Source organism: Pogoniulus pusillus, chromosome 39 (assembly GCF_015220805.1).
Source record: "Pogoniulus pusillus isolate bPogPus1 chromosome 39, bPogPus1.pri, whole genome shotgun sequence".
NCBI classification, from domain to species: Eukaryota; Metazoa; Chordata; class Aves; order Piciformes; family Lybiidae; genus Pogoniulus; species Pogoniulus pusillus.
Genome location: NC_087302.1, coordinates 250,069 through 274,554, shown reverse-complemented (window position 1 = coordinate 274,554; position 24,486 = coordinate 250,069). Strand labels below are relative to the sequence as shown.

At 60.6% G+C, this 24,486-nt stretch overlaps 1 protein-coding gene across 2 annotated transcripts; it reads right to left on the bottom strand.

Annotated features, from left to right (window-relative positions):
* Positions 1 to 19,235: 19,235 nt before the first annotated feature.
* On the bottom strand, positions 19,236 to 24,213 carry ELF3 (E74 like ETS transcription factor 3). Of its 2 annotated transcripts, none has more exons than XM_064173782.1 (9): positions 24,114 to 24,213; positions 23,180 to 23,348; positions 22,303 to 22,524; positions 21,963 to 22,049; positions 21,750 to 21,869; positions 21,456 to 21,548; positions 20,735 to 20,839; positions 20,384 to 20,579; positions 19,236 to 20,277 (listed from the first exon to the last, which is right to left on the bottom strand). In XM_064173782.1, exons 2-9 carry the CDS (start codon positions 23,340 to 23,342, stop codon positions 20,157 to 20,159), a joined length of 1,107 nt encoding a protein of 368 aa, XP_064029852.1. In that variant the 5' UTR covers positions 23,343 to 23,348; positions 24,114 to 24,213; the 3' UTR covers positions 19,236 to 20,156. The 2 variants fall into 2 exon arrangements, with proteins under 2 accessions (XP_064029852.1, XP_064029853.1); XM_064173783.1 differs by having other exon boundaries at positions 21,456 to 21,545.
* Positions 24,214 to 24,486: the final 273 nt, after the last annotated feature.

The window sequence follows — 24,486 nt, the reverse complement described above, 5'->3', positions numbered from 1 at the left end:
CCCAATGTGCAGTTCCCAATGAGCAGAGCTCTAATGTGCAGAGCTCCCAATGTGCAGTTCCCAATGTGCAGAGCTCTAATGTGCAGAGCTCCCAATGTGCAGTTCCCAATGTGCAGTTCCCAATGAGCAGAGCTCTAATGTGCAGAGCTCCCAATGTGCAGTTCCCAATGAGCAGAGCTCTAATGTGCAGAGCTCCCAATGTGCAGTTCCCAATGTGCAGAGCCCCAAAGTGCAGAGCTCAAAAGTGCAGAGCCCCAAAGTGCAGAGCCCCAAAGTACAGGATCCCCATGTTCAGGACTCTATTATGTAGGACCCCATGTGCCGGACCCCATGTGAGGGATTCCCACGTGTGCCTGCCTGGCCTGTCCCCGAGGCTGGATGTGGGGTCAGTGCAGGGCTGGGGCTGTGCAGGTGTTCCCCCCGGGGGTGAGAGGCTCCCTCCTTGAGCTGTGCCCTGAGGAAATTCACCCTTCCAGCACTGGGAGCTTCCCACTTCCCTTAGGGAATGTGAATGCTGAGCTGGGTGGGCTCCTCCCTCGCTGTGTCCCCCACTCTGAGACGGAGCCCACCCTGCCGGGGGTTTGGTGGTGGCTCATCCTCATGTGACCAGGCCGCTGGGCACAGGGAGGATCTGGCACGCTGGGCAGCATAAAGAGCTGATTGTTCCCGGATGGAAGTGTCCATCCCAGTGACCTGGAAACACAGAGCAGCTCTGTCAGCAGTCACCGGGTTCCAAAGGCCGAGATCAAAGGGCCCCCCCCAGGATGGATTCTGCCAGCCCTTCAGACACCTGTAATCAAAGGCACCTCCTGCCAATTATCCTAACTCTGCCCGTGACAGCCACCAGGGCTGTGAGAGCAGCGTCGGGGAGGTTGACCCTGCTGTGATGGGCAGGGACAAAGGGCCCTTGTGTGGGGATGGGAGGTGTGGGGAGCGTTGGCAGTGCCATGCCCACTCACCTTGGCTGCTGTGAGCCCTGGCTGTGCCCCCTGCCTTCTCCTGCCTCCCTCCATCCCTGGCCAGGCATCCTCCACTGCTCCTAGCACATCCCTTTGTGATGTCCCTCTGTCTCTCTGCAGTGTCCCCCTGTCCCTTTGTGATGTCCCCCCGTCCCTCTGCAATATCCCCTGTCCCTGTCTCTCTGTGCTCTGGGGCTGCACAGCTGAGCAGAGTGGAAGCAGCCAGCAGCTGTTCTGGGTCTGTGGTCGGTGAGGACCTAACCTCTCTCAGCATGACCTGGAGACCCTAGCTCAGTGACTTGGGAACCTGCTCTGCTCCTTCTGCAGGACCCTGAAATCTCTCCTGGCAGCTTCTTATCTCCTGGACTTCAGCCGCTGCTCGGCACTATCTGCAGGCACACCTCATGCATGCAACTCCCAGCAGCTCCATTGCTCTGCTGGAGGGTGGCTGAGTGCCCTGGAAATGCCACTGCTCCTATGCAACTAGGGCACAGCCCTGCAGCCTGACTCAGCCTGGCTCCTGGCGTGGCAGGGAACTCTCCTTGGCTGGCACCTAAAAGGAGATCAGGGAGGAGTGAAAAGACATTTTGGGCTCCTTTGCTGAGGGGCTCCCGAGGTGCAAGGGCTGCCAGCTGCGGGTCCAGCACCCAGCACAGCTCTGCACAGCACAGCTGAGGAGCAGGGATTGTTCCCATCTGAGACAACCTGGGACATCACCAGGGCTCACCAGTAAATTGCTGTGCTAGTGACAGCAGGAAGAGATGATTTGTACTGGCTCAGAGGCTTCTACAGCCAGGTCCCTGAACAGCATGGGGCAGCCCTGCCCACGGGCTGAAGGTCCTGAGGCGCTGGATCTGCATTGCCCCAGCAGGACCCTTTTCAGGTCATATGGGCACCTTGTCTCCTCCAGGTGCTGCTGCCTTGGTGAAGGCAGCTCTGCCAGGCAGGGTTCCAGAGCTCACCCATGGGACTAGGCTCATTCCTGTCAGTCTCAGATGGGAACATGAGGCCCTGCAGCTGCCAGTCATGCTTTGAATTGGCTTGTCCTGACCCGGGCAATGCTGGGGAGATAACTTCAGTCTTTCCTTTCCCTCCTTCCACTGGGGCAGCCAAGGGGAGCTCAGAGTAGAGGGGACCAGGAGCTATCCACCCCAGTCTCTGGATGTAGCTGTAGCAGCAGCCTGGAGATGCCTGGGACTTAGAGAGGAGGGCAGGGAGCAGCAGCACTGCCAGTGGGGCACAGGGTCACTTTCCCATGGCAAGATAGAGGAGTCCAGGTTCCATCCCGTCAGGACAGTGCACTAAGTGGCAATTTTAGTGTGACAACATCAACCAACCTCCTACTGGGGGCTGCTCCCCTGCTTTCAGGAGACACCAATCTCTCTGTCCCTGGGAGCTTGGTCTGCCTGTCCGTGTGAGGGTGCTGGAGCCTGGACCAGACTGCCCAGAGAGGTTGTGGGGTCTCCTTCTCTGGAGACTTTCCAAACTCACCTGGATGTGGTCCTGTGTGACCTGCAGCAGGACCAAAGGACACAACCACCACCACCCCCAGTCACATCCTACTGCTCATAAGCATGCACCTGGAATCCTGCCATGGGACAGCAGCAGCTGGAGGGCCAGAGTGTCCCCAGAAGCACACTGTCCCCTCTGCAGGCCACTGGCAGTGCCTGTGGTGCTGACCAGAAAAATGCTGCACATCTTGGATGGGGTCACACCTGTGGCCATGGCCAGCACGGGGCCAGCTGGCAGTGACTTTACCAGGGAATCCCACAGAGATCTGTTAGTGTTCCTTGGTGAGGAAAGGCAGGACTGCTGTCCTGAAGGGCAGGACCCAGGTGAGACTGTGGTTAGTGACTCTCACTGGTGGAGGACAAGTGTGAGGATCTCAGTAGCAGAGCCCCAGGTCACGCACAAGGGTACAGCGCCCTCGAGCAAGCCCTGCAGCTCTCCACCAGCCCAGCAGAACACACAAACTCCTCTCTGCAGCCAGGCTTCACAGGCTGTGCCCTGGGTGGAGAGTGGGTTTGGCCAGCCCAGCTCAGGCCATGAATTGCTCTGAAGCGTCCAAGCCACTGAGAATGAAGTCTCCTGGTAGCCAAGAGCTGCAGTTTGGGCCTTAGGCAGCCAGGTAACTGCTGGCCACAGGTCAGCCCAAAGCTGACTAAGGCCCCTCCTTTTCCTAACAGTGGCGTTACTTACTCTGGCTGCTATCTTCCTTCCCGGCCCACTGTGCCCAGTTCCAGGAGCAGAGGGATACTGGAGCATCAGGTGTGCTGTGGACCATTTTGCTGCAGCCCACTGGCTGCATGGTTAAGCTCATGAGACACAGGCAGGGAGAAGCTGCCTACTGCAGGTGTGGCCACTCCACAGCTTGGTCCAGATGTGGAATGAAGTCATGTCAGGGCTGGAGCAGACCCAGACAAACCCTGGTGGGCTGAATGTGCTTGAACCCTGGGCTCAGGCTTTGGCTGTCCCTCACTTGCTGCAGTCCCACCCTTGCCAAAGAGCCTTGCAGGAGGCAGGGGTGGCCACCACCTGTGTGCTGGGGACTGGGCAGGACCTGGGTGCTTCGAGCCCTTCTCACACCCCCAGTCACGCATCCAGCCCTGCTAGGGAGCATGGTGTGAGGGACCTGTGTTTGAGGCACCTGAGTTTGGCCATGACCAAGGCCAGAGATGCAGGCACGGTGAGGAGCAGCCACCCCCAGGGCCCAAGGTGCTCGTTTTGCTTTCAAACAAACCCTGAGCCTTCACCTCCACAAACAAACAGGCACAGCAGCCTGGCACCCGCCTGCTTCCAGCCACTACAAAGAGGCCAGTGTCTGGGCCAGCTCCTCCTCCAGCACTGCCAGGGCTTGCTCATCCCAGCTCCCTGTGGCACAGCAAAGCCAAGACCCAGGCTGCTCTCCAGGGCACAGGATCTGCTGGCAGAACGTGCAGCGCTGGCCAGGCACAGAGCCCTGGGGCTACCTGGGTGCTGGGGCTGAGCAGGTCCTGGCAGTGGGAGGGGGGTGGGGAATTTCCACAGCCAGCTGCCCAGAGCCTGCTCCTAGGGAGGCCAAAGGACGTCGAGGCTGCGGCGAGGCTGTGAGTCAGCGAGGGGCAGGGCTGGGGGCAAGCCTGCAGATCCTGTGCCACATACCAGCAGCTCAGGAGGAGGCCTGCAAGGCTGCTGGGCTCCTGCCCAAAGGTGCCACACTTCCTCTCCGTGGGGAGTGGGAGTCTTATCCCAGGTGGGTAAGTCCTGTGCTAGAGGCACTGCCACACTGCTGAGCCCTAGAGCACAGCTTTGTGCCACAGCAGAGGGCAAAAGGCAGACCAGTGCAGTGGTGCAAGAGAAGGACCACAGGGCTCCAGGCTGGAAGGGACAGGAGGACTTTCAGAATGAGGTTTGGTTTGGTGTCTCCACTGCCCTCAGTGTTGGCTTCTGCGAGCCAACAATCTGCAGACAAATTAGCTCAGGAGCAATACTGGCCTGGAAAGAATCAGAGCTGAGCCTGCGGCCCTGGCCCTGCCCATGTGCTTCTGCCAGTGGGCTGCTTCAGCTGCTGTGGCAGGTCCCTATGCCAGACCTGAGCTACAGCCTGGCACAGAACCAACTCTGCACCTCAGCTGCCCTCTGCAGCTAGAAGAATTCCCAAAGGTGCAGGGTCATGGTGAGGCTGACACATCCCCACAGGATGGGAGGCTGGGCTGTGCCTGGCCTCCTGCATGGATCCCTCCTGCCCTGGGGAGCTGTCTGCTCAGGCTGGCAAGGTGGCCTGGGGTCTTCCCATGCTCTGCCCTCATGTGCCCTGCTGCAAAACAGCTGACATGGAATCACAGAATGATTTGGGTTGGAAGGGACCTCAAAGCTCATCCAGCTCCAACCCCCTGCCATAGGCAGGGACAGGTCCCACCAGCACAGCTTGCTCAAGGCCTCATCCAGCCTGGTCTGAAACTCTTTGAGAGGGGGGCAGCCATGGCTCCTCTTGGCAACCTGTATGTGGTAGAGAGCAGTGTTCCCAGTCACTGAGGTCATGGCCTGCAGGGAGGGCAGGGAGGAAGCTGTGCTCCTAAGGCCAGGGCACGCGTGGGCACCTGAGCCGAGGCATCCAGCTCCTTGCTTTTGCTGCTGCACCGAGACACAAGGAGGTGGTGCTGGGGACCACTGTGGCTAAGCTGAGCTAAAAGCTTTGCTACCTCCAGCAGCCCTGGGTGGTGCTGGAAATCTTCTGGCTTCCCCCATCCCTGTGCAGAGCTCAGCCAGAAGGTGATAAACCCCACGTCCACGTGCCCACTGCCGGGGGAGGCGAGCAGGAAGGTAGTGCCAGCTGCTGCACACTTGCCAGGGCCTTGGTCGAGTGGAATCCTGGCTTCCCAAACGTTTCAGTGTGGCAGGAGGCGCTGGTGCGGTTCGCTGTGCGCTCCCCTGTGCCCCCCGCGCCGCGCTCCGGCTCCGCTCTCCTGCGGCAGCCCGGCCCGGGGCGGCGCAGCGCGGTGCGGGCGCTGGCAGCACCCAGCTCTGCCCTCTCTGCAGTTCATGACCCCGAGTCTGTTTGCAGAGCGAATGTCTGCGCAGTGCCGCACCCTGGCTGCCAGGACGCCCCTGCGCCCGGGGCCCTGCCCACGCACGCGTGCCCACACACGGACCTCCCACAGCACAAACACTGCTCAGCTGGCACCGCTCTGCTCTGCGGGGGTGCTGCGAGGCTGCGGGGGGGCAGGCAGGGGGGCACCCAGAGACCCATTCCTGTGCTGCCTCCAAAGGGCAACGTGTAGCTCAGCCACGCGTGGCTGTGCCCCTAGGAGGGGTCTGGTTTGCAGCTGTCACAGACCCTCTCTCCTTCCTGCCACCTTTGCTGGGCCGTGAACTCACTGCAGGGGGTCCGGGGAGCATCCTCCAACCAGGGCAGGTGCCCTCAGGCTGTACTCTCCACCCCCAGCCCAGATCTTGGGGTCTGATGGGCTCAGAGGCTCTCAGCAGAGGGGCTGTGGGCAGAGGTCTCACAAGGAGCAGCGAAGGCAGTGCAGTGTCTGTGGCCATGCTCCAGCTGGAGAAGAGAAAATCTCCAGGAGCTGTGATAGTTTCCTGGGCAAGCAGCTGGAGCGAGGGCCAGAGGCAGTGCTGCGAAGGGGAACCTCTGCACTGCCGCAGCACCCCCACAGCAGAGGTCCCTGCTGGCCCTTGCCCCGGGCTGGGTCTGGAGCCAAGGGCAGCTCTGACAGCTCAGCTCTTCTCTGGCTGCAAGCTGGTGCCAGGCTTGGCTCAGTAGCCTGGAGACAGAGTGGGGTCAGCAGACCCTGGAACACCCTCAGCTCCCGCGGTGCTGCCCTGGCTCTTCTCTTTCTGGAGGCCTTCCTCGGCTGTGAGTAAATCTCTGTGCAGACCGCACATGGTACCAGCTCCACAGGGTGCCTGAGACAGCAGCCAAGAACGCCTCTAACACCCAAACCTCCAGCCCAGGGGGCAGAGCAGGGAGGGGCGTGGATGAGGTGTGGGGGACACTCTGGTACCCCAAAGCTCCTTCCCTCTCTTTGCTTAGGTTTTGTTTCCCGAGCAGAGCCTTGGGCTTGCTGAAACCTGCAGACGTCTGCTTTGAGCTGCCCTGCGGCAGGCTGGGGCACACTGCAGGGGCAGGAGTGGAGTGCTTGGAGGCTCATCCTGCTTCGGGGGGGGCCCGAAAACACAAAGGGGAGAAAGGTCTGAGAGTGCCAGGGGCTGGCACGTGTGTGTGTGCCCAGAAAGGTGCCTGCAAGGATGGGGAGTGTGCACCTGCAGGGCTGGGGTGTGCATCAGAGCAGCTCTGTGGGCACTGCGGGGTGCACAGTGCAGGGGAGGATGGAGCAGCACTGCAGCTGCCTCAGTGGCACATGGAGTGGGCACAGGGCCCGCAGGTGCTGTGTCTACACCATACCCCAGAGGGGAAAGCAGCTGTTGGAGACAGAGAGCAGGAGCAGCTTCCCATGAAGTATCGCCAGGGCTCCAAGGTGCCCGGGCAGCCAGACCAGAAGGGATGCAGGGTTGTGGCACCACCAGAAGGAGTTTGCCCAGTTTGGTGATCAGCTGGCAAAGGAGAGCCTGGGCAGGGCAGGATGGGCTCTGGAGACATTTCCCCCCCCTTTCTCAGGCTGGCAGCTGGCAGTGAGCAGCGCAGCGGCTGCCAGGGAAGGTCCTGTCGGGGCAGCAGAGGGTCGCTGTGCCCAGCACAGGCTTTCCGCCGGTGCCATCCAGCCCAGGTCTCCTGCCGTGACCCCCGGGTGACCCTCCCTGCAGCGGCCCTGCCCTTTCCGGCCATGGCAGCCATGCCCCGCGGCCTCCTCCCCTCTCTGCCGCACCTTGGAGGTGGGCACGAAGTGTCTGCCCCTGGCAGTGCCTCCTGGCAGCTCTGCTGTGCCAGGCGCTGGGGTCCCAGCCTCCAGCAGCTCCCCCGGAGCTCCCCGGGAAGGGCAGGGAGCTGCAACCTGCCTGCCTTGCTCCGGCACCCTCGGACCCCTCAGTGCCTCCGCACCTGTGCCCGCCCCGGGCTCCACAGACCTTGAATAACCTGTTCTGCCCCTCCTCTGCCTCCTGACGCAGCACCTGGCACGCGGAGGGCAACCGCAGTGAGATGAGCTCATCACTGCCCCGGGACAATGTGGGACAGGCATGGGGTCAGGGCAGCTGCAGCCTCTCCCCATCCAGCTCTGCCCATGGCACAGCCTGTGCCAGGTGCCTGTTTCACAGAGTCACGGAGTGCTCTGGGCTGGAAGGGAGCTCCAAAGCTGATCCAGTCCAAGCCCTGCACTCTGCAGGGACATCCTCCTAGAGCAGGTTGCCCACAGCCCTGTCCAGCCTCACCGTGAACAGCCTCCTGCTGCAGAACTTGTTCCTCACATCCAGTCTCAATCTGCTCTGCTCCCGTTTGCAGCCACTGCCCTCGGTCTGTCCCTGCAGGCCTTTGGGAGCAGTCCCTCTGCAGCCTTCTTGTAGCCCCCTCAGCTACTGGAAGGTCACCATTAGGTCTCCCTGGATCCTTCTCTTCTCCAGGCTGAACATCCCCAGCTCCCTCAGCCTGTCCCCCCAGCAGAGCTGCTCCAACCCCCTGAGCATTTTCTTGGCCTCCTCTGGACCCTCTGCATCAGGTCCATGTCCCTCCTGTTTGCTCAGGACAGATAGGATTTGCTCCCACAGTCTGGGGACATGGGACTGTAAGCTCTGCACTCAGGCAGCAGATCCCTGGTGAACAGCTGCCCAGCACCCTGTGCTCCAGGCAGCAGATCTCTGGTGAACAGCTGCCCAGCACCCTGTGCCCCAGCAGCTCAGCCTGGATGGCTGCACAGTGCCAGGTCACTTTGTGCTGTGCTGCACCCTCAGCCCTCCTCACCTTCCAGCTGCAGGCATTGCTCCAAACCCTGGTGGGGGAAGACCTGATTGCTGCCTTCATCCAAGAGACCTCCCTCTCCCTCCCCCTGCTTTCTGGGTCCCACAGCTCCTGCTTTCCCCACAGCCCCATGGGTACTTGGTGGCCTTTGCCTGTTCCAGCTGAGCTAAGTACCAGTAGCTTGGGCTGGTGTGTGAGTGACTCACTGCAGTTGGCTTGAGGAGGGCAGAATGGTGCCCACCTACCTCTGCACCTGGGCAGCTGTACAGCACTCTCATACCATCCTGTAGAGCACCCAGGGAGCTGGAACAGCTTTGGCAACACCCCGGGGGCAGGGCACAATGTTGGCACATCAAGCAGGGTCCCCATGGGACATTTGGGTTGCGTCTCACAGGCAGGAGCAGCAAGAGCAGCAAGAGGACTCAGGTCCATCCTGCCTGGAGGAGAGAGGCACAGCCCAAGGCTCTGCTTCATCTGAGGGGGTTGAGATGCCTGCAGCTGCTTGGGAGGCCTCTGCCTGCTCAGCCTGTTTGCAAGTGGCTGGGCAAGATGCTGAGGCTCCTGGCCTGGGGCTGGAATGGCCTGTCCAGATCTTGGAAGCTATCTGTGACCTTTAGGGAGCTGCTGAGCTGCTGTGAGCTCTGGAGGTCTCTGTCCCCAGAGCAGTCTGCTTCTGCAGCTCTGAGCTCAGGTCACCCAACAGGTGCCTGAGGACTGAAACTAGGAAAACAAGCAGTGTGTGATCACACAGCCCCTGGGCACTGCCCAGCGTGCCCTGAGTGGGCTCACATGGTCCCTGCTGGGGACACAGAGGGTGGATGGGTGCCAGAGCAGGCAGAGTCCAGGCCAGCGTTCCCACAGGGGCAGGCCTGGCATTGCCAGCTGCTGCCAGATTACCAGGGTCTGCTTGCCTCTTCACCGGGCAGGGCTCCTGGCTGCTGGCCCCTGCTGCCCCACGGCAGGGAGCTCTCAGCCTGTGTCCTCAGCTGCTTCCAGCTGGCCCAAGGCTGGAGCAGGGCACCACACACCACTGGGACTCCTCGGCCCCATTAGCACCCTGCAGGGGTTTCTGCTCATCCCAAAGCCCTTCCAACCCACGGAGATGGGAGCAAGGTAGAAGGCTGAGGAGTGAGCTGCTGGTCCCAGCCATGGCACTCCTGGGCTGCTTCTGTGAGCAGCGGGAATGAGGCACAGAGGCAACTTGGGCTGCCACCATGCTGGGGGCACCCTGCCTGAACTGTGCCCTGTGCTCCCGTGGGCGAGTGTGAGTTACCCTGTGTGTAACTCGCACACCTGCGGGGCTGTGTGTGCCTGCAGCGCCCCTGCTGCCAGTGCCCCTGTGCTTGTGGCACACTGCACATCACCCGCATGTGCCCCAGGATGGCTGTGGCGCTGCATGGGCACCCTGCACCTGGGCAGTGGTGGGCACTCTGCAAGCTCCTGCAGGCATCTGTGGCTGTGTGCTATGGATGCTGTGCTGTGGTTGGCATGCCAGGGGGCAGGAATTCCCACCCAGTGGTGTGCTGCTTCCAGTTCCCTCTGTGGCAGGGCAGAGCTGTGCTGGCCCTGCAGGGTGGCACTGCCCACCAGGGGCACCTCTCCTTTGCCCACTGCGGCAGGGTGATCCATGGCAGGGTGATCCCCAGCAGGGCCCCAGCAGTTGGGGCAGGCATGCAGGCAGGGGGTGCCAGCAGCTGCCTCCACCCTTGCTCTACCTGTCAGACAGGTGGGGCTGGCCAGCTGCCACTGTCTGCCACCCTCACTTCTGGGAAGGGAGGATGCAGGAGGGATGGGTCCCGGCACAAAGGCCAGGGACGTGCCCACAGTTACAGCAGCCCTTCAGACCTGCTCCCTGCAAGGGCTCCCAGGGCCTTGGGAAGCCATGGAAAGGGCCTGGCAGCACACAGGCACTCAGCTCCTCCTAGGCACCCACCTCATCTCCTGGAGTGCTCAGAGAACTCAAGCATATCCCAAGTGTTCCCTCCCCCCTGCACTTGGTGCCACCATCTTGCTGGGTGAAAAGCTGCCCCTGCGTGGCCCAGGGAAGTCAGTGCCCATCTGCCCGTGAGATCCTACCCAAACCATCCTGGCCACTGGCAGAAGCTGACCTGGAGCCAGACACTTTCTGTCTATCCCAGTGGACCTGCTGCCTGCTCAGACCCTGGCTCCTGGCAATGCCAGCACCTCAGAAAGGAACCAGTTGGAGCCTGGTGCAAGACAGTACCAGGTCAGCCTGTGCTCAGCTGGGCACCCTGGGGATTCCCAGGGAAGCTCAGTGGGACAGGCAGCAGCTCTGCCATCTCCACGTCTGGAGGTCGCCTGCTGGGCAGAGGCCATGCTGTGCCTCTGTACCAGGTGCTGCTGGGGCACCAGGAGCTGCTTGGTGCCACTGACTCAGCCCATCCTGTGCAGGCCTTGCTGGGTGTGGTGCTGGGGCACACAGCCCACACTGGCACAGTGCAGCTGATGGTCTCATCCTGCAGGACCTGTCCCCGCTCCAGCTCAGCAGCACCTCCACAAGCACTGGGCCTGCCGAGCCCCCAGGACGATGTCTTATGCACTGGCAGCAGTGGAAGTGGCTCCCCCAGAGCTTGCTCTGGCACCTGTTCTCTGCCAGGCAGGCCTGGAGCAGGGCTCCTCTGGACCCAGCCCCTGCCCCTTGGCCTGGAAGCAGGCTCAGGCCCAGGCACACTCCCTGCAGTGCTGCAGGCAGGAGCCAGAGCAGTGCTGCTCACTGCAGAGTCTGAAGGCCCCCAGGAGCTGCCTCCAGTTCACTCTGTTCCCAGCTGGATGCACACCAGCTGAGAGTGGCCTCTGTGGGCAGTGGAGCTGGGCATCAGATGGGGGGCACCTTGCCCTGGGCTGTGTGGTGACAGCACAGACCCTGCTGCCCTGGGACAATCCCATGGGCAAAGAAAGCCTCCTCAGGGGCATCTGCTGCCCCTTTGGGCAGCACAGATCTTGAGCTCAGCCCAGTCAAAGCCTCTGGAGAGCCTTTGGAGATAGAAAGAGCTCTGCCAGCTCCATGCCAGGCAGACCTTTGCCCTGAGGCTGTGGAGGAGAGCAGAGCAGACACAAGAGCAGTGCTGGTGCAGAGTGGATGGCACAGCTCAGCAGGGCACTGCCAGGCTGTGGGGCACCAGGCACCTGAGAACATCTGCTGGTGGTGGCCACTGGCAGGATACATTTGCTCTGGCAGGGGTCACTGCCCATGGCACAGCTCTGCTGGTGCCTGCTCTGCATTGCCAGGAGCTTTGGAAGAGGTTGAGCTGGAGATGTCCAGAGTGCCCAGCACCAACTCCAGGGGCTGGAAAGTAGGCATATACCAAACGTGCCATACCATGCCATGCCATACCATGCCATGCCATACCACAGGATGGACATTGCATTGGACATCTCTTCCAGCTCTGCTCACCAATTCCTTGGGCCCTGCCAGAAGCACTCACAGCAGCACTGTGATGCTCTCACCCCTTGCCATAGCAGTTCTGCCCTCCCTGTGCCACCACGGGGTGACACTCACTGTGTGATGGCCTCAGCTTCCCCACAGGTGCCCTTGTAACATTGACCTGTGCCATACTGGGTGCTGGAGGCCAGGAGCTCCCCAGTGTCCTCCTGGGAGCACTCAGAGGGAGGCTGCAACTTGCATCCAGGTCTGATGGACCCAAGGAACCCTCAGCAAATGCTTCCCCTCGGGTCTGGCTTCTTTAGTGCCTCAGAACACTGCAGCGGAGTGGGCACCTTCTGTCTGCCAGCTCCAACTGCTCCCTTACACCTTCTCTCAGGTGTTTTGGACACCTGTGCTCCACTTCCTCCCCCCTCCACCACTTCCTTCCCCTGTCCCTTCCTCTCTGCCTGCCTCCTTGTGCTGGGATGCTTCATCAGGACAAGGCAGGATGCTGGCACAGCCTCCTGCTGCAGCAGGGCAGGGCATGCCAGAGGAGTGTCCTGGCCACGCTGACTGTCAGAGCTCAGAAGAGCAGCTCAGTGGTCAGTGCCTCGGTGAGCTGGGGCAGAATGTGCAGCCAGATGGCTTGGTGGCTGGAACACCTCAGTGAGCATCCTGAGCTGACAGTGTAAAGGTGAGCACAGGGCCAGGGCTAGGTGAGAAGGTGAGCAAAGAATGGAGTTCAGGTCTGCCAGAGACTGCACTGCAAAGTCAATCTCAGCAAACATCAGTGGGGACTGAACAGCCCACGAGCAAGCACAGCTCTGCCCCACGGCCCATAGCTGCCTGCACCTGCCCCCAGTCCCATGTGTTCTCATCACCACATCCTGAGGGTGTCACAGGGGGCTTGGGGGTTTGGTGCTGGAGCAGGCAGGGGCTGTGGAACAGTCTGTGAGAGGGCAGAGATCCCAGGAGGCCCAGGATGGTTCACTGCAGTGCAGGGTAGGTGTGAAGGCAACTGGGCTGCAGCCACCCCGGGCAGCCTCACTGGCTGATGCCATCAGCTCTGCTGAGACCTTCAGTTGATACTCTGCAGCTCACACCCTGTGCCCAGAGACTCCCTTTGCAGTGCCAGGCTCCTACTATGGTTGGTAGCTAACGAAGGGTAGGGCTGGCCAGGAAACAAGAATATGCTGCACACTGATTTTTGTTTCACAGTGAAACAGGACTGGCATTTTGGTGGCAGTGATGGAGGACAGGGAAGAGAGGAAGCTGGGAGGCATCTACCCAAGCAGACCCAACAGTGCTACCTCTTAAAGGATGCCAGAGGCCTATGGTTGAAGGTCTGACCTGGGCAGCCTGGGATCCGGCCTTTTCTGCAGGAGGGGAAGCTTCTGCCAGGGAGCTTGAGCTGGGGAGGCTGCAGATAAGCAGGTGGGAATACAGCCTCAGGCTGGGGGCAGGTCCCTAAGTCTGTCCTGAGGAGCAAGACCAGCAGATGTGGCCAGGAGGACTCACAAAGGTGCAGCACAGCCAAGCTGCATCCAGAGCCTTAGTGCCAGGGAAGCAGCAAGCACAGCACAGGTCAGATGGGACTGGCACAAGCCCTCCTCAGGGCAGCTTCTGCTTTGCTGCCAGGCAGCAGGGAAAATGCCTACTGTTGAATCACGGCTGGGGCAGCCAAGGGGCACCAGGAGACAAGTGTCTGAGAAACCTGAACCCCCCAGTGCCACACTGGCTGTGTTAGCACACCAAAGAGGCAAGCAGAGGACCTCCTGGTGCAGACCCCTGGGTGCTGTGAGCATGGGCAGGATGCAGAAGCTTGAATGTGGTGCTGACCACAGGGAGAAGGGAAGATGGGTAGGCACAGGCATGTGACTTGCCCCAGGGTGGTGCCCCTGTGCCCTGGGGTGCTCCTCAGTGTTCCTACCCCACTGGCCTCTGGTTCCAGGCAGCTACGAGAGCAGATTCCTGCTCCTACAGCCTTGTTTAGCAACCGACAGCACAGGTTTGAACAGATGAGTTGCTCCTCTGGACCAGGAGACAGCTACTGCAACTGAAGTACTGAGCTAGGAGGCAGGGGGCAGGTTTGGGAGCCCAGGCAGCTGCTGTTAGCCGAGGGAAGAGGGATGCAGCCCTGGGGGCCCTGCCCAGCCCTAAGCCTGCCAGTGCAGCCCTGAAATCAGTCTGCGTCTGAGCCTGCCCTGGTGGCAGGCTGCTATGAGCCCCTGCCAGCACACCCCCTGGGCACTATCTCTGCACTCCACATCCCACCTAAGCAACAACCCACCCCTGATATAACCCAGCCCCAGAGGGAAGGCAGCTGACAGCCCCACCCCCTACAGAGCTCCCCCAGCAGCTTTCGCTGCCTTACCTTCAGCACAGCCTCTGAAGCTGCAGCCACCAGACCCCTCCCAGGGCTGCAGCCTGCAGCTGTGCAGCTGTGCAGCTGTCCTGCACCCATCACTTGTTGCAGGCACTGCAGAGATATCCTCCCATGCAGTGCCCTTGGACCTCAAGATGTAGCTAGGCCCCAGCTCAGGGGATGTGTTCCCAGGGTACAGCCCCTCTTGTGGTGCTGCCTGCCCTGCTCTGCAGCCCTAGGCACTGACTCCAGCTACTCCCAGGCTGGCTCAGGGGTCATTGCCTAAGGGCAGTGATCATGCCACTGTGCCTGGCACTGCTGAGGCCACACCTTGAGTACTGGTTTCAATTTTGGGCCCTCACTTCAACAAGGACATTGAGGAGCTGGAGCAGGTCCAGAGAAGGGCAACAAAGCTGGGGAAGGGTCTGCAGAGCAGGGCTGGGGAGGAGCAGCTGAGGGAGCTGGGGGGGTGCAGTGTGGAGAAGAAGAGGCTGAGGGCAGAGCTCATTGCTCGCTGCAGCTCCCTGAGAGGAGGCTGCCATGGGATGGGGGTTGGGCTCTGCTTCCTGGGCTCAGGTAATGGAAGGAGAGGAAATGTCCTGAACTTGTGCCAGGGGAGGGTTAGGTTGGAGAGGAGGAAAAAACTCTTTGCTGCAAGAATTGTCAGGGACTGGCAGAGGCTGCCCAGGGAGATGGTGGAGTGCCCACCCCTGGAGGTGGTGAAGAAAGCTGTGGCCACAGCACCTGGAGACAGGGTTTGGTGGCCGTGGGGGTGTTGGGTTGATGTTGGACAGGATGACCTCAGAGAGCTTTTCCAGCCCAAGCTATTCTCTGATTCTTTGCAGAGAGATCCTCCCACCAAAAGGGAGCTTGTCCAGGTGTATTGATGCCAGTGGTTGTTAGTCTGGCCCACAGCTGGAGAGCCCAAACTGCCCAGCACTTTCCATGGCAGAGTCTGGGTGCTCTGGAGCCTTACTCCATCCATATCAAACCCTTCAGGTACAGCCAGTCCTGAAACTGGGCATGAGGCCAGCCTGGAGCTGATCAGGGACTGGCAAGGGCAGTGCTAGGTGAAACCAGTGGGGAGAGGGTTTCTGGTGGCAGCTGCAGAGGTCCAGCTGCAGTGGATGTCTCCTGGAGGCTTGCAAGGCTTTTTTCCACTTGGTTGTTTTGAGGGTGATCAGGAGCCAGCAGTTTGCTCTGCTTTCTGTCTGCAAGCTTGTTCCCAGAGTCTGAAGGGTTGATTCTCACCTCGACCCCGGGGAGGATACACCAAAGAAATGCCCCAGCAAAAAAATGCCTCCCCCCAGGAAGGAGGACATTGGACAGTTTGAGCTAATTTTCTTTCTGGGCCAGGTGCTGGCTTGGCCCCAGACCTGGACTCTCTCCTGCAGCTTTATAATGGAATTGGGCTGGAAGTGACCTCCAAAGCTCAACCTGTCCAAGCACCTCTGCAGTCAGCAGCAACATCTTCAACTAGATCAGGCTGCCCAGAGCCCTGCCGAGCTTCACCTTCTCTGCTGGAGGCAGCCTTCAGGCTTGTGCTGCTGGCAGCTCGGCCCTGGGGAGGCAGCTGGGGCACCACAGCAGCAGTCACTCCCCGTGGGGCCTTCAGTCCTGCTCACTGCCAGAGGCAGGAGGGTAAGAAGGAGTGAGAGCAGCATGGACTGCAGGGAGCATGAAGAAAGGGCAGTGGGAGTGCAGGGAGAGTAGGAGATCCCAGGGGGGTGGCCTCTGCCCCATCCCCACCACATTCCCATCCCCCCTGACTCGCTGCAGGGAAGCCACAGTCTGGCTTAGCTGGAAAGTCAGGACAAGCTGCTGTGCACAGGGGCAGTTCATGGCCTGACCCATGGCAGGCTGGACACCTTCTGGCTGCTCCAGCCAAACCCTCTCCCCTCACCCATTTCTCTGCTCCCACACTGGCCACATTTCAGCTACAGCAGCCTGCGTTGGGTCTCCAGATCCCAGATAAGCACTGGCCAGGGCAAACTGCTCTCCTCCTCCATAACTGGGAGCAGGGATCAGCTGTGGCTCCTGTACCCATGGAGATAGCCAGCTTTAATGCTCCCACCTGACAGGCAGTCAAGATACTTCTGTGGGAACTGTATCAGGAACACCTTCAGCCTGAGCTGTCTGGTGGGAAAGGTCTCCCAGCAAAGCCCAGTGCAGGTAGCTTTGTGTGTCAGGAGAGATGGGTTTGCAGGAAAATCCTCCTGATCTGCTGTGCTTGCCATGGCCACAACATCCAGGCAGCTCCAGGGAGATTTAAACAACTACAAACAAGTCTCTGCTGTGCCAGAGCTGGGGAGGCTCTGTGGGGGTGCCTCAGTGTGGGCGTGGAGATGGCTGCAGGGGTCCCTCTGAGTGTGTTCTGGGGGCTGGATGAGTGTGGGACTGGGCTTGCTCGCCCTCCTCCAGCCCTCCTTGGCTCTTTGACCCAGAGGCCCACACAGACTTCACAGGAGGCTGCAGGATCTGTGCCCCAGCCCAAGTCTGTGCTCTTTCTGCTCCTGTGCTCTTGCCTGCCTCTTTCTCCTCTTCTGGCACAGGGTGGTGCCTATAAAGCTAAGCGGTCTATGGACCCCCCAGCCTGTAGCCTAAGCCTCCCAGCTGGCAGACACCAGCTTGTTGATGGCAGTGGGCTGGCATGGGCCTGGCAAGGGCAGGGGAGGCAGGGCAGACAGGTTCCTGCTGCTGCTGGGCTGGTTAAACATTGTCCCGGGACAGTTAGGTAACACAAACCACAGCGGGGAAGAAGTGAAACTGCCTGGGCAAACAAGGTGCACTTGGCAGGGCAGCAGCCTGCGTGCAAAGTGCTGCCTTCTGCTGCCAGCCTGCCAGGGTTATCTATTGATGGAGAGCAAACACCTCGCCCACAAACCCCAGCCCGAGGGACAGCAGCCAGCAGCCAGCTCCTGCGAGACCTGGGCTGGGGCCGTGCCTGCCCTGCTCGCTGTGACCCCTCCCTGGACGCCCTGAGTGTCCCCCAGCACGTCCTGACGCCTTCCCGCCCCTGCATGGGCAGCCTGAGCCTCTCAGCCCTGTCCCCACCCAGCCTGCTCCTTGAGGCATCTCCAGGAGGTCAGGGATGGGCCTGGGGCGCCCTCCCCTCGCTGGAGCCAGCAAATACCAGCCAGGAAAACCTGTTCCCTAGGGAAGGTTATGCAAGGAATGTGACAGAGGTCTGGCTGCAGCCCAGACCGTGGACTGGCTCCTGGTTCACATCCAGGGACTGAGACCTCATCTTATACCACCTTGATGGCCTCATCTTAGCATGTGGACCTGGGAGCAGCACAGCCCCAGGCCAGCAGGCTACAAGGCAACAGACAGAAGGCTTCCAGATGGTTTTTGTCATGCCCAGGATCCTGCATAGCTGCAGATCTAGTCCTGTGTCCTGCTGCATTGCTAGGATGGGCAGAGCATGGCATGGCCACAGGAGCCCAGACATCTCAACTGGAACAACAGGGCAACTCCTTATGTAAATAGCAGATGAAGCCACCCAAAAGAGCCTGGCCCTGGTCCATGGGCACCCCTTGCCCTGGGCAAAGCAGGTGGTCCGTGCCCTTGATGCCACTGCACCATCTCCAGGAGGCCCTCCAGCTGTTGCTGAGCCTGGGTGCTGCCAGCAGAATGCCAGGGCCATGGCCACCAGGAGTTTGAAAGCAGAATGAAATACTTGCAAGGAGATCTGCAGTTTCCCCAGGCCTTGGACCCCTCTCTTGTGACCCACACCCTCGTGAGGCAGGGCCCTGGTCAGCACAAGGCTCAGCAGCAGGGACAGCCTAAGCCTCCAGCCTCACCCTCAGGCTGAGGGCAAGCAGACTGAGGGTAGCTGCAGCTGCTGCAGCCAGGACAGCCCAGGGGGACAGTAGCTGGGACCCTGCCTCAGAGGGCTTCCTTCTCTCTTGCACTGAGCCACTCTTGCAGCATGGGGCAAGTGGTTTTTAACTGCATCACATCTCCAGTAGTAATGAAGAGCAGGCGTAGAGGAAAGGCTGAGTGCTCCTGCCAAAGGGCATCCCGAGCTTTGCAAGGCACTGTTACTGCCTAGGGGCACCCCAAAAGCTCCCCTCAGGCCCCACCCCACTGGCAGGCTGGCTCCCTCCTTAGCCACTCCAGGCAGAAGGATGTGGCCCTGCAGATCTGAGCAAGCTCCAAGCTCAGAAGAGATCTCCCAGGGCCTTTCTCTTTGAGGGGGACCAGGAGCTGATCAGTGCTGTGCCTTGCATGCCACATTCAGCAGGGTCCTGTACAGCAGCAAGAGGTTAGGATGGCAACAAGATCCTCTGGTGCCCAGCAGCACTCAGAACAATGCCAGCACTGCACACCTGGGGGTGATGGGTGGACCACTGCTTGCCAGCCTCATGGCAGGGATGCATCTGAGACTGCTTGCCCTCCAACCCCATGAATTACTTTTTGCTGCCCCAGACATGTCCTGTGGGTTGGAGAGATCCTCTCAGCAGCCCTGGGCTACCCCCCCTGCATACTCCTGGTTGGACAAGATGAGGGAGCCTGCTGTTGCCATCAAGCAAGGAGGGGCAGGCAGTGTGCTGGGACTGTCAACACTGCCATGCCTTAGCCACCCCTATCCTGAGGATGTGGTCCTTGAGGCACTCAAGGTGAAGCTCCCAAATAGCCAGGCTGGAGGATGAACAAGCCCTGAACACAGTGCAGTGTCTGTGCTGCTTCTCTTTGTCCCTTCCCATCTCAGAAGGGAGCACTGGCCAGAGAGGGGCTGCAGGTCCTCCCACAGCCTATGACCCCAGCCAGAGCAGGGATCCTAGTGTGGAAGGAACTGAGAAAGTATCCCCCCATCAGGTCACAGCAGCTGGGGCTCTGGGAGCAGGAGTTTGCTTCTGGCTTGGAGCTGGTGCTCCAGGAAGGCAGCTTCTGCAAAGGTGAGTGCCAGAGATGGGTAACTGGAGGGTCCTAAGAAGGGCCAAGGCTGGGCAGGGGCTGTCTTTAAGGCAAGGCCTCCACCCTTCCCTCCAGCCCAGGACAAGCAGCTCACCTCACCCTTAAGAAGGCTCCGACGCCCTGTGCCAGGATGACCAGGCAAGTCCAGGCCATGACAGGCAGGAGGGATGGTGACAAGCAGGGCTCATGCAATGGGACATCCCAGGTGACATGCATCTGGCCCCCACAGTGTCTTTAAGAAAAACAAGTGAAATGACAGCGAGATACAAAAAACCCCAACCAAAGAAGTTTATTCCTTTTATGTTCCCATTAGAGAAGGAAACCACAGGCACCTGCTGGGTGCCTGGTTGGGCTGGCAACCTCCTCCTGTGGCTGGCACAGAGCCAGTCTGTACCCCTGTGACATTGCTTCAGTCCAGCTGAGCATCACCACCTGCCACAAGAGAGGCGTGTGCCCTACGAAGCACAGGGCACGCAGGAGCATCTCGCTCGTGAAAAAATAGATCTGTACATTGGTTCTGCCTCTGGGGCTGGCCTCACATAAATTAGAAGCTGCTCTGGGGAAGGGCCTTGTCTGCAGGCACAGCAATGCAAAGTGGCCCTGCTGTCCCCAGTCTTCTCCCCTCTCAGTGCTCTCCAAGGCCAAGTGGAGCTTCACAACGTTGCCATCTTCTCTCAGGAGGTGCCACACTGGGAAGCTGCTGCACAGGGAGGGCCTCACCCATCCCCCATGGAGCGAACAGGATGGAGGCTGCCTTCAGCAGGGCACAAGCAGCAACGGGGGAGGACTCCACAGCTGGGACAAGTCTGTCTGGTCACAGGTGGCACGGTGGTGCTGCCTCTCTGCCTGGGCAGGAGGTGGGTGACAGCAAGAGACCTGCTGGGCTCTCACTGCGGTGCCAGCTGCCACTTGAACTTCTCTTCTCCTTTGTGTCTGTCCAGGCTTGGAAGCAGCCAAAGTCCCTGTGGCTGCAGCTGGAGGTGCAAATCCAGCCAGGGAAACAGCAACTTGCAGAAACCTACCGGAGCCAAAGCACCACTCGGTGCCCATGCAAGGGGCAGAGTTTCACAGCCTGCGCAAGGGCAGCAGCCTCCAGCTACAGCTGCAGGCAAAGCTTCCTGCCAAGAAGCCTGTCTCAGGGATGGCCCTTTAGGGTCCTGTCAGACCCCAGCTCATCCTAGACTCCTACAGATCCTTCTTCCTGCTGAGGATCTCCTCCTCCTTCCAGCCGCTGGAGTTCTTCCCGAACTTGTAGACCAGGCGCCGCCCGTCCACCCGCTCCAGGATCTCCCTCTTGTAGTAATAGCTGCGGCAGAGGGGAGCCGGCGCTCAGCACGCAGCCTGCCGCGCTGCTGCAGGGCACCGAGGGGTCTGCCCTGTGGCGCAGCCATCCTGGGGCGGGGGGCACTCACCGCATGGCTCGGCTCAGCTTTTCATAGGTCATGCTGCTGTTCTTCTTCTTCTGGCCCCAGAGCTGCGCCACCGCCTCCGAGCGCAGGAACTTGAAGACGCCCTCCCGCCGGTCCTCCCACTTCATCAGCCCCTCGTTCAGCTCGGGGTGGATCAGGATGTCCCGGATGAACTCCCACAGGTGGGTACCTCTTGGAGCTGGGAGAAGAGAGCAAGCTGGCATCGCTTCCCTGCACTTGAGACCTCCCCGAATCCCCCTGCCGAGGGTCAGGACCAGCAGATGCGGCCTGCCCTGCCCCCTGCCCAGCACGGAGCCCCGCAGGAGGCAGTGGGCAGGCTGGAGGCTCACGTACAGTGCTTGCCCTTCCTGCTCTCCAGGCAGTCTCTGCTCTCCTTGCTGAGTTTCCGGGGCCGTCCCCGTTTCCGCTTGCCGTGTTTGCCGTCCCCTTTCTTGCTGCCTGCACCGACACGGGGACACATCAGCTCCGCAGAGCCTGCCGCTCGCAGCTCTCCCCTGCCCGGCACACAGATGTCCTCCGCAGGAGCCGAAGCACAGAAGGGAGGCAGCTTGGGCACTGGGAGAGCCGGGGCACATGCACCGGGGAGCCATCCCCTGACAGTCAGCTCTTCCTGTTCGCTCCAGTCTCATCCCACTCTCATCCATGCCACCATGCCTAGGGCAAGATGCTCTTCCTTCACCAAACCCTGCTGCTTCTTAGCATCCCCAATGTCCCCAGTGTCACCACCAGCTGGAATCAATACTGAACAGTTTGCAGTGCTCAGGTTCTCTGACTGTGACCCTCACCCAGGTGCCACCCCCTACCCCTTCCCACCAAACTCACTGCTGCCCTGCCTACCCTATCTGTGTCCCAGAGCCTGCACCATGACCACGCTCAACAGAGAGAAACTGACCCAGGGTGCACAGTTCAGCCCTCTCTCTCTCTCCCGGTGTGGGGACGGATGTTCAGCTGTTGTCCCTAATTCACTGCCAGATGAGATGTGCTCTGCAGCTGCTGAAAGTGCCCAGCAGCAAGCCCTCCCCTCCCAGCTCCTGGCTGGAGCCAGACAACTCACTGTCAGGGAAGAGCTTTGCTTCCACGGGGTCAAGGTCAAGGTCACTTCCACCGGAGTCCTGAGAGTTGGGGCTGTGCAACATCACAGGTCCTGCTGGCAAAGGAATAGGGCTCAGACCACCAAATGCTGGTATCTTAAGATGTTTCCCACTGCATTCCCCCCTGCCCCCCCAACCTCAGGTCACTGCAGGCAGCCTGTAAGACCCAAACCTGCCCGTGGTGGTGGTGCAGTTACCCACCAATCTCCCAGATCACCACTGCATAAAGGGAGTTTTCCACAGGGCAAAACACTAACCTGAGACATCAGAGCTGCCTGGGGACACGGCATCAGGGAAGCAGGTGATGTCTGTGGGTAGGAAAGGGGTTGTGGGCTTCATGTCCTCCAGGGATTCCTTGGCACAGGGATTTCCCAGCTCTGGAAAGTGCAGAGAAGGGCAGAAGGGGTTGGCTGTGCCTGCACCACCACATGGTCACTAAGGAAAAGGCTTGGCCAGGGCCCCTCTCTTACCCAGGTGGCTGGAGTCCAGGAAGGTCTGTTGGGAAGTTGCATCCTCTTTTTCCAGCAAGTCAATGATCCAGTTCAGCTCATCAGAGGCTGCAGGGGTGAGAGCACTGGGATTAGTAATGGTTATTTGGTACAGAGAGGAATGCTGCTGCTTACTGGGAGCTAAGCCCAGCCCTGCCTCAATTCTGTTCTGTGTCCCCACAACCCCTGTTGCAGTCTCCCCAGTGCAGCCTCCCACAAGCACCTTCTTCAGTGCATGGGGTCTTGGGCTGGCGGGAGGTGATCTCAGGCTCACGGTCTTAGCTGCCAGGCCTGGGGACAAAGGGGGCATTGTGACACTCACTGATCTCATGCAGGCGGTCGTAGAGCTCATCCCCCAGGGGCCCGAAGATGAGGCGCATCTGGTCGCGGGTGCAGTGGCAGAGCGCGTGCCCGTCCATGTTGCAGCAGGAGAAATCGATGCAGCTGGCATCATACTTGTTCTTCTCCACGTGGTAGCTGATCCACTCCAGCACTTGCACCTTGGTCCAGAAGTATGGCAGCTCACTGAACCACTCCGGCTTCTCTGCGAGGGATGGAGAGTGAGGCTCAGCAGCAGGGCAGCTGTGCCAGTGCCATGTGCCACATGCAGGCTGCCAGCTGCAGCTTGTCACAGGCTCCAGGCGGTCACACAGGGCACAGTGGGCCTGGTGCTTGGAGGCTTGTGGGACTAACAGGTACTTAACTGATGCTCCCAAGTCACTGGCCTTGCTCTGCCCTGCTTTTGTCCTGAGGGACAGCAACAGCCTGACACTCCCCAGCCCTTTGGCTGGTTTCAGTGCTGCTTGTCCCATCTGTGCTGGGATCTGCTCTGCTCTGCTGCCTGTGCCTCCCTCGGGATCATCCTATGGCAATCCCAGCAGTGGAGTGGGCACCTCGACTGTACTTCTAAACTGCTCTCCTGGTAAGCCCTGACAGCCCATCCCATGGGATGTGCTGGAGATGGAGGACGTGTCCTTTGCCCTCCCTACACATCTAATGTGCACCCTGTGCCACTCAAAATCTCCACCGGCAATATTCTAACCAAGACAGCCCTGGAGAAACTGAGGCACAGCACAAGCTGCTGGCCTGTCCCAGTGGGGCCAGGACCCTGCAGTGCTCTTCCAAGCCAGGAGCACTGCATTGCTGCTGACCTGCAGTGCCAGCTTCCCTGCACAGCCACGACCACTTCCCATGCCTACCTGTGCTCTGTGCCAGGGTCTGGCTGCTGGGAAGGCTCAACCCCAGGGTGCTGTCGTCTCCAAGGTGTCCCAGCATGTCCAGGGTTGGCTGCACTTCATCTGGCTGGTACATGGCACTGATGTAGTTGGAGAAGATGTTGCTGATCTCGCAGGATCCTGCCATCGAGCTCTGTGCCGAGAGACGACAGTGAGCCGCGGCCCCGCGAAGGCGAGGGGGACCCAGGCTCCCGGCACTCCCGGGGCCAGGCTGGGCGAGGCTGAGCTCTCTCTCCCTCCCTCCGCCCTTCGTCACCTCTCAGGTCACTTGTGCAGAAACTCCCGCCCAGCACCTACCAGGGCAGGGGCCTGACTCACCACCAGCCTGGGGCTAGGAGCAAGGGAGGCTGAGCCGGAGCACTGCAGGGACACAGCATCGCCATGCTTGTAGAAGAGCCCTGGCCCCAGCCTGCCCCGCTGGCACAAAAAGACAGCACGCCGGGGGCTCGCAGGCTCTAGTGTGGCAGAGCCATTTCGCGGGGATGGGCACGGCAGGGCACGCAGCCGCTCAGCACCCTCGACCCCATCGCACAGCAGTGCTGGGACGGGACCAGCCTCCTGTTCACTGCCTACTGCGGAGCCCCTGTGCTGGCAGCTCCAGTCCTCAGCCAGTCACAAAAAGTACATCCCAGTAACCGCAGCCAGCAGGGGACCGAACCCCTGTCCGGCCCTTGTGGAAAAGCTAAATCCTGCTGTTCGCTTGGCAAAAGCTGGAGGCCGGAGGAGGCTCCTCCAGAGCTCCGTCGCTGGCCCCCGAAAGCGCAGGCGGCCGCAGCGGGGGCAGGAGCACAGCAGAGCCCTCGCGCACCTGCCGGGCACAGCCAGGATGCAGGGGACAGAAGCAGCCGTCCTGGACCTGGGCACATCTGCAGGGCCCGGGTGAAAAAAGCTTTGGTACCTTCCGCGCTGACAGCTCCAGGAGGGGCAGCTAATCCCGAGGGCAGGGAGGGAGCAGGAGCGTGCCGTGCCCGGCCGCCGGGCACCGCTGCTGCGCCGGGAGGCTGCGCCGATGGGCAGGGCCCTGCCCCTGCCGCCTCTTTTATAGCCCAGGCTGCGTAAGGCGAGCCGGCGGCCCCAGGGGAATTCCAGCCGCGAACGTTCATGCTCCCAGCTCCAGGTGATTTGCATAATACGAGCCACAGCCCCAGCCCAGCGCGGCCGTGCCGGGAAATCTGGGCTGGCGGTTTAATCATTGCCAGGGCCCCTGCCCGCCGCTGCCCGCCGCTGCCCGCAGCGCCCCGCGGGCTCCTGCCGCGCTCCCGTTTGCCCAG